We start from the raw sequence: 7,761 nt of genomic DNA, 5'->3' as shown, positions 1-7,761 counted from the left end.
GAACTAAAGGAAGTTTTTCCTAATATAAGGACAACAATTTCCTTTCTTCTACCAATATGGTAAAAATGACTTTTCATTTGCACTTTGCAATGACTTTTCATTTTCCCTCCAAAATTGGTTCCCCCACTTTCATTGGTTCTTCCTCTTTCCATTTTCTCTTTTTAATTTCTCATTCACACCTTGCTAAACCCAACAATAAATAATGTACCCAAATGTCATTTAATCTTTTATTTTTAAACATGTCATGTGGGATATTGAAATTAAAGAGTTATAAATTAGGAAAAAGATACTTTCGTTTTGAAACTGACTAAAAGTGTAAGTGATGATATATTATCAAATACTTATTGAACAAAATCACTAATATAATTACTATTATGTTCTACAATACTACTTAAGAAAAAACTGCTTGAAAGAATTATCTTTCAGTAAAGTTGTAAATGTAAGTGTTGTTCCTTTAAGTAATCTTCTACATTTCTGAATTCAGTCAAGTATATGCTTAAACGAGAGAATGAGGGTATCCAACAAATAGTCATTGAACAAAACACATACACGTTGTGATCTTTGTGATAGAAAAGAGATCAAAGTAATATCTATTGATAACTCAATATTCAAATATGATCCTCATGTAAAGTTGAGATGCATCTTATAAGGGGGATCATGGGGTTCAATGGTTCTGATGATGAAACATTTATGTATTGCCAACTTTTATGGGCATTTTTTGTATTTTTGAGTTATATCTCTTTTCTCTTCTCTACAATATCCTTCCATTTATTAGCCCTTTGTTTTTCTTTTTCTTCATTTGTCCTTGAATAAACCAACTGCTTTCTCTGTATTTTATTCCTTATCTTCTCTTGAGTTTGTCCTGCAAGATGTTGTCCCTTCCTCCACAACTCTCTCTGGCTATCTTATCTTTATTGTTTTTATGAATAACATGTAACTTGTAAGTATTTATAGCTTTGGGTGTACTCCTTCCTCCTTGAATTTCATAGAGCATATTTCATGCTTCACATATCTCTAGAATGTACAAAATTTTCTGATGCCTACTTCTTTGAGTCTTTTTTTTTTCTTGGTTATGATTTGAGATTATATGGATGCTCATCAGATTAGATGGATGTTGTCGGGATTACACAAATAGAGTTAGACTAGATTTGTTTTCTAAGAAAACAGAGGACTGCTATTGCTATTGCAGTTCTCCTTCATACTTTCAAGAATATCTTACTATTTTGAGGTATGATTTCCTCTCAACTTTTGCTCAAATCTTTCTTCTTTTCCCACTATTTTCTTCTTATATTTTCTTATTTGTTGTTGGTCATTCTATGGTGACATTTCTCCATCTATAAATGGAAGGAAAAAGACTGAAATTTTGGGTTGAATAGAACTTTGATTTGATACGATTTTCCTTGCTATTTTTCACTGTCATAGTGAAAAGTGCAAGATCAAAACTAAGAATAAAAGTAAAAAGGGAAACTTAAAGATCAAAATTGGCATCTAAGCTGACATGAGAAAATTTAAGACATGTTTAGCTATGATCTTGTTTTGATTTTGTAACCATAATTTTTGTTCATCCGAAAAATCCTTATGATGCATACTCTCATTTAACGTCTGGTCGCTACTCAGAAATGTTCCAAATGGATCTGAATTCAAATCACTCTGCACTGCTGAGGTAAAATTCTGACAACTAAATGTTGTTGTTGCTTGAAATGTAGGCAAAGGTGTTAATGAGAACCTGTTTGTGGCAATGTTAGTATCCATGTTTGGCGTTGAAGGTTGTTCTGTCGATGTGTCTTGTAAAAAATGGATTAAAGTGGTTAGTTGGTTCTATAACTGGAATTTGATTATAGTTATTCATATTAGAAATTGGTGTTAGGCCACTATTTGAAAACAATGTCAATAACTTCTGATTATACAATCCCAAGTAGGAAGAACTGAGTTTGCTAACGTTGTTAGAGGTGATACGTGATGCTTTTGTTTGTGGAGTTGCTTTGAATAATACCATATTCCAACCACTATTTGGACCATTTCTTGATACTGTTCCGATTCTTGACTTTCTTGAAAGGCATTGAAAGATGGCAATGATGATGACAATCTGAAAGTGTCGTAGTTGTTAATGTTGTTAGCAATAGTAGGATGAAGCTAATATTCTGACTATATTGTCATTTTTAGATATTTTATTCACTTAGCGCTCGATGCTTCAGAAAATTAATGAAAAGGTATAAAAGTTGGTAACATTTGGACAAAAAACATATTAGATTGATTGTGTTGATTTTTCATTTCAGGTTTACATCCAATTCTGACAAGGTGAATAATAAGTATTATCTTGAGCCTGCTTCTTTGGAAGAGATAGTCTGGTAAGGACTTTGGTTCCTTTATTTTCAGTTGGGGTCTTTACCAAGATACAATTACCGATGCACTAAATTTTATATCTCTTTTGCAAGCAAATTGTGACACCTCTATGTTCATGGTCCTATAGGGACAACAGAGGATACAATTTCAAAATGGATAAGGCTAAGTATAATATTTGTCATGAAGTGTGGAAAATTCTTGAAATCAGGCAGAGACTATTGATATGTCTAAAATGTTTGATTATGAAATTGTCTTAGTATAATAGAAGTAACTAATTATGCATATATTGTACATAAACTATTGGATATTGTCTGTTTAAACTTTAGTATGTATTAGTATTGATTTTATCTGTCTTGATGTAAGGATAAGTCAATATTATTTAAAGGTAGTATATGAGCTTATCCTTTTTGCATATGTACATGAAAAAATATCATGTTCTATCTATGTTAGTAGAAAGACATTTGACTATATGTAGTTGAACTATATAATTTATATTATTACAATAATAAAAAAAAAAGTAAACAACAAAATCAACCATGTTGGGCTCGTGCTTAGCACGGGCCATATTTAATCTAGTATATATATATATGTTTGATACACTCAAATTACACATCCCTAAAGAAGTATACGCGATCGTTGTCAAAAAAAAAACCCAACTTGTAGGTTGGGATCGATCCCACGAGGAATATGGTTCAGACTTAAACTTAACTTACTATTATATTCGTTTAGTCAAACTATTTTCGAGACAAGTAAATAAAGGGGGAGGGGGGGGGGGGTTGTAAGAAGAAAGTAACAGATTGTTGATTAAGTAACAAGTAAGCATGATTCAAACTTTGAGATATCAATATGAGAGAGAAACTAGGGCATGTGTATTCCCCTCGAGCTTTTAACGCAGTAATCCTAATAATAGTAATCATTTCCTAGTGTTTTACATGCAAAGTTGGTAAGTTAGGTATCCCTAAGTGATTGGTCCTCCAAATAGGAAATTTCACTACGCACCTTGGTCTGGCTACGAGTGTATGCTTTATAACCCTTATCTTTACCCCAGATTAGACATCATATCAATGTATGACTTAGTTTTCACCCTCGCATCAATTGACATTAGACTATTAGATAGCATCCACTAAATCTCTGTTGTTAATTCTTTTCTCATTCATTACCTCCTTGGTCCGGCAAGTAGGAGGGAGGTGGGTTCTAACATTTGCAACCGTTAAAAAGACTTCTAAGCGAAAGAATTACCAATACATGCATAAACACTATTCAAGAATTACTTAATTATTATTCATACGTTGTTAATTTCTCATGGTTCCCACAACCCTAGTTGTGGATTTAGCTACTCATGCTTGAAAGGACACAATTCATATTTTGATAAAAAGAATTCATGAACTTACGATTAGAGTAGATAAAACCCGAAATCTTCAATTGAATTTTAAAGTGAAAATCTTACAAAACGAAAATCGAAAATTAAATTGCTAAAGTTTGCAAGTTAATTCCATAAAACGCCAAGAACTAAAAATATAAAATGTTGTCTAACCCAAAAGAAGAAGAAAAGAACCCTCAAAAGTATATCTTATCAATGATCTCTCTTCCTTCTCAAATAATTATTTTTATGGATTATTTATAGATATAAAAAACTCTAAATAAAATAATTAAGTCCAAATCAAATTAGGAAATCAAAACCTAATTGAGTCCAAATCAAATAAAATAATTGAATTCCTAATTGCACGCGTGAATTGTGCCGCCTCAATTTTCTTTTACTGTTGTAGCCTTCCATTGTGACACGTGGCAGAAAGATTCCTTCAATTTTTCTCTTGTCTTCCTTTGCTGCCACGTGGCAGTTCTTCACTTTGCAGTTCGCAATTTGAGATTTGCAAATTTTCAATTTGCTGTAAGTTATATATTATTTATTATTATATTCAATTTAATCTATTAAACTGTCTATTTGATTTCCTTCTCCAGTCTTCTATCTTTAATTTGTTTTAGTTTCAAACTTATTCATTTTTCCACAAATTTAATTCTACAAATAAAATATATTATTTAGCACAATTCATAAAATTCAGGCTCAAAAAAGACAAATATAAATAATAAATGTGAGACAAATAATGATTAAAAATATGTATTTTGGCTTCACATCAACACCCCACACTTAAACTTTTGTTCGTCCTCGAGCAAACATTAAAGCTCATCTCAAAAAATCAAAATAGAAATGTCATCACTTTGGCTAATACAAACAACTAGGCCATATACCAATTTCAAAACATCAAGTAGATTTCTCAATCATTATGCAAGACATCCAAATAAACAACACACCTCTAATCTCCTAACCTCAAGGAAGGACTTTGAACTCATCAAATTTAAGCTTGCTCACCTACTCTCATCAAAGAAAGCTAATAAAATCACTTATCTATCATGAAACAAGTGCCCTCACAAGAAGAAATAGTCCATACACTCAATTCAAACGATTAAATATAAATTAAGGACTTCATATCAAGAACAACTCTCACACTCACAAACAAAATTTACATGTATGCACAAAGAACCGTAGGCTTGCCCATTATGTACACCTCCACTAATTAAGCATGTTTGAATAGAATCAAATAGGACTTTAACGGGTTGTAATGTAGGCTAGGGGACGGGTAGGAAAACTATATAATAGTGACTTACACTTCCTTAAGCACTTTGCAATTTTAGACTTCATCACCCATTGTTTTCTTCTCTTTATTTTCAACCATCTCTTCAACAATTATTTCACAAGTAATTCTCATCATCTCAAGAATGATTCAATTTTTTTTAGTTTTCCTTGATAATAGCCACCCTCAACTTACATATTTTACATGCGTTAAGGTGCACGATGTCCTTGAAAGGACCAGGGCCATCATCAAAAGTAACTTCTGAAGTAGCCACCCTCAATTTAGACTTTCAGCCCGAGTTAAAGTGCACAATGTCCAAGGAAGGACCAGGGCCGACACGGAGTTTTACAACTTTTCTTAGGAAAATGTGAGATGTGTGGATCTCAATCATAGGTCATCTTATCTTTTACCTCTTCATGTTCCATTAGCTACAAACCAAGTATTTCCACCCTTTACTTCTACCATTGTTCTCATTTTTCTTCTTACTTAGTGCATTAAGGATTTCTTTTTGGCTCAAATAGAATTATGGTAACAATAAAAAGGAATTCGGCTCGATAATGTGGTTTACAAGAAAAATATAGGCTAAAAGGCTCAAAAGGGTGATATAATATCTGAAAAGACTAAAATTTACAAGACAAATCAAAGAAAGTCTATTGTCATCTCCTAAACAAAACAACACTTTTTATTTCGCTTCAATAACATGCAGGGCAAGTTCTAGACTAAGATGCAAAACATGAAATAAACAAATTCTCACCACACATGACACAAGTATCAATCAAGAAGCATCAATTCCACTTCTAAGCGAGACAAGATCATAACAATCTATAAAATAAAATAAGCTATATACAAAGTCACAACCATGAACCTAGATGTCAAAGGTTTGCAATTTCACTATCAATCAAGCATTCACAGGAAAGTACTATTCAAAAATTAGGCCACTCAAAATGATCTTTTCTTTTCTCTCAAAAGGGTCTTTTCTTTTTCTTTCAAATAATTATTTTTATGAATTTTTATAGATAAAGAAAACCCTAAAATAATTGAGTCCAAATTAAATTAGAAAATCAAACGAGACGAAATTGAATTCCTAATTGTACGCATGAATTGTGTCGCCTCAATTTTCTTTTACTGTTGTAGCCTTCAATTGTGACATGTGGCAGAAAGATTCCTTCATTTTCACTCTTGTCTTTCTTTGCTGCCACGTGGCAGTTCTTCTCTTTGCGGTTCGCAATCTGCAATCTTCGGTAAGTTATATATTATATATTATTATATTTAATTTAATCCATTAAGCTGTTTATTTTGCTTCTTCAATCTTTCATTTTTAATTCGTTTTATTTTTAAACTTTTTTATTTTTCCATCAATTTAATTCTACAAATAAAATATACTATTGAGCACAATTCATAAAATTCAAGCTCAAAAGGACAAATATAAATAATAAATGTGAGGCAAATAATAATTAAAAATATATATTTTGTCTTCACATCAATGTTCATGAATTAATATATATATATTTTAAATAAAGATGCATAAAAGAAAAAATAAAATAGAAAATACTTTTAAGAAAAAAATAAAAAAAGAAAGAAATTAATAGAAAAATTAAGTTGAAAGAAATAATGTCAGCATTAATTTTGGCTCTTTTCAAATCAGAATTTACATTTTCCTTTATTCTACTCCTAATTTGATATGAATTCATTAAATATATTAATCTTTTCTTCAAATAATTATTTTTTATTCTTCTCTTCATTTGATATGAATTTCATAAATAGATTGATTCTTTCTCTAAATATTCTTCTTGCCCTTTGAACATTCTCCACACTTATAAATTTCTCAACCAAATGAATTTGTTTTCCCAACAAATATCTCTTTGTAGGATAATTATAGTGCAACATCCTTTCAAAAAAGTCTTTTATTTTGAGGAGGTACGCTTATTGCATGACATTTCTTCTTACACTAATATACTCCCGCTTTCTCTGTTCTTTTTTTCTGGATGAAGTAGATTTATGTATAATCCTGCTAATATGAAGTAGGATAAAATCTGTTGACATTATGAATTGCTTATGGAGTCATGACGACGACACCGGTACACATATAATATCAGATCGATAAAATACATTGTTAATAGAAGTATATAAATAACATGATATTCAGAATTTGATTGACGTGAAAAAAGAAGAGGCGAAAGAGTCTATTGTTGTTGTTTATAGATGATCAAATGTTTGTATTTTATAGGCTAAATATAAACCGTTGTGGAAAATGAAAAGCTTTTGGTCTCTTCATCTTCTTTTTACTTAAATGTATATTAATTTGAGGAATGTTTTAAATGAATGTGATTAATTGGGTAATACATTTAAACACTTTCAGTTTTTAAAAATATAAACTTAAAATAGAAAACAAATATAAAATGTCAAAAAAGGAGATAAAAGATGAGAATGTTTTTTAAGATTTTTTTATGATATTTTCAACGTTAGAGCATATATTAAGAGCCTGTTTGGATGGGCTTATAAGCTGGTCAAACTGGCTTAAAAGCCAGTTTTTGACTTATTAGAGTGTTTGGCAATTATCAAAGTGACTTATTTTAAGTCAAAAATGACTTATTTTAAGCCAAAAGCTAAAAGCTAGGGGGGGGAGCTTTTTTTTTTTTTAACTTAAAAGCTCTTTTATGTTGACCAAGTATATTACCTTTTTGCCCTTAATTCTTTTATACAATTTCCAAATTGCCCATATTGAATTATTATTATTATTATATTATTACTATTACTATTACTATTATTATTATTATTATTATTATTA

At 30.5% G+C, this 7,761-nt stretch overlaps 1 protein-coding gene across 4 annotated transcripts; it reads left to right on the top strand.

The window, feature by feature from the left end:
• The first annotated feature begins 205 nt into the window (after positions 1-205).
• Positions 206-2,755, top strand: LOC102578210 (uncharacterized). 4 transcript variants are annotated; one of them, XR_001473535.1, is made up of 3 exons: positions 206-1,228; positions 1,707-1,807; positions 2,277-2,755. XR_001473535.1 is itself a non-coding variant. In XM_006348160.2 (3 exons), the coding sequence occupies exons 1-3, from the start codon at positions 1,092-1,094 to the stop codon at positions 2,598-2,600; spliced, it is 339 nt and encodes a 112-aa protein (XP_006348222.1). In that variant the 5' UTR covers positions 741-1,091; the 3' UTR covers positions 2,601-2,755. The 4 variants fall into 4 exon arrangements, 1 of the variants encoding a protein (XP_006348222.1); XM_006348160.2 differs by lacking the exon at positions 1,707-1,807 and having other exon boundaries at positions 741-1,228; positions 2,277-2,348; positions 2,471-2,755; XR_001473536.1 differs by having other exon boundaries at positions 747-1,807; positions 2,277-2,348; positions 2,471-2,755.
• Positions 2,756-7,761: the final 5,006 nt, after the last annotated feature.

This window comes from Solanum tuberosum, unplaced genomic scaffold (genome assembly GCF_000226075.1).
Source record: "Solanum tuberosum cultivar DM 1-3 516 R44 unplaced genomic scaffold, SolTub_3.0 scf00100, whole genome shotgun sequence".
Taxonomy (NCBI): Eukaryota; Viridiplantae; Streptophyta; class Magnoliopsida; order Solanales; family Solanaceae; genus Solanum; species Solanum tuberosum.
Note: the sequence above shows the minus strand (reverse complement) of the source record. Positions and strands in the feature narration are given on the sequence as shown.

Excerpts from the sequence above, each read along its gene's own strand:
- LOC102578210 (XM_006348160.2), top strand. The coding sequence starts at position 1,092 with ATGCTCATCAGATTAGATGGATGTTGTCGGGATTACACAAATAGAGTT. Across the intron at positions 1,229-2,276 it reads GAATATCTTACTATTTTGAG|GTTTACATCCAATTCTGACA; the intron begins GTATGATTTCCT and ends TTTTCATTTCAG. Across the intron at positions 2,349-2,470 it reads TCTTTGGAAGAGATAGTCTG|GGACAACAGAGGATACAATT; the intron begins GTAAGGACTTTG and ends ATGGTCCTATAG.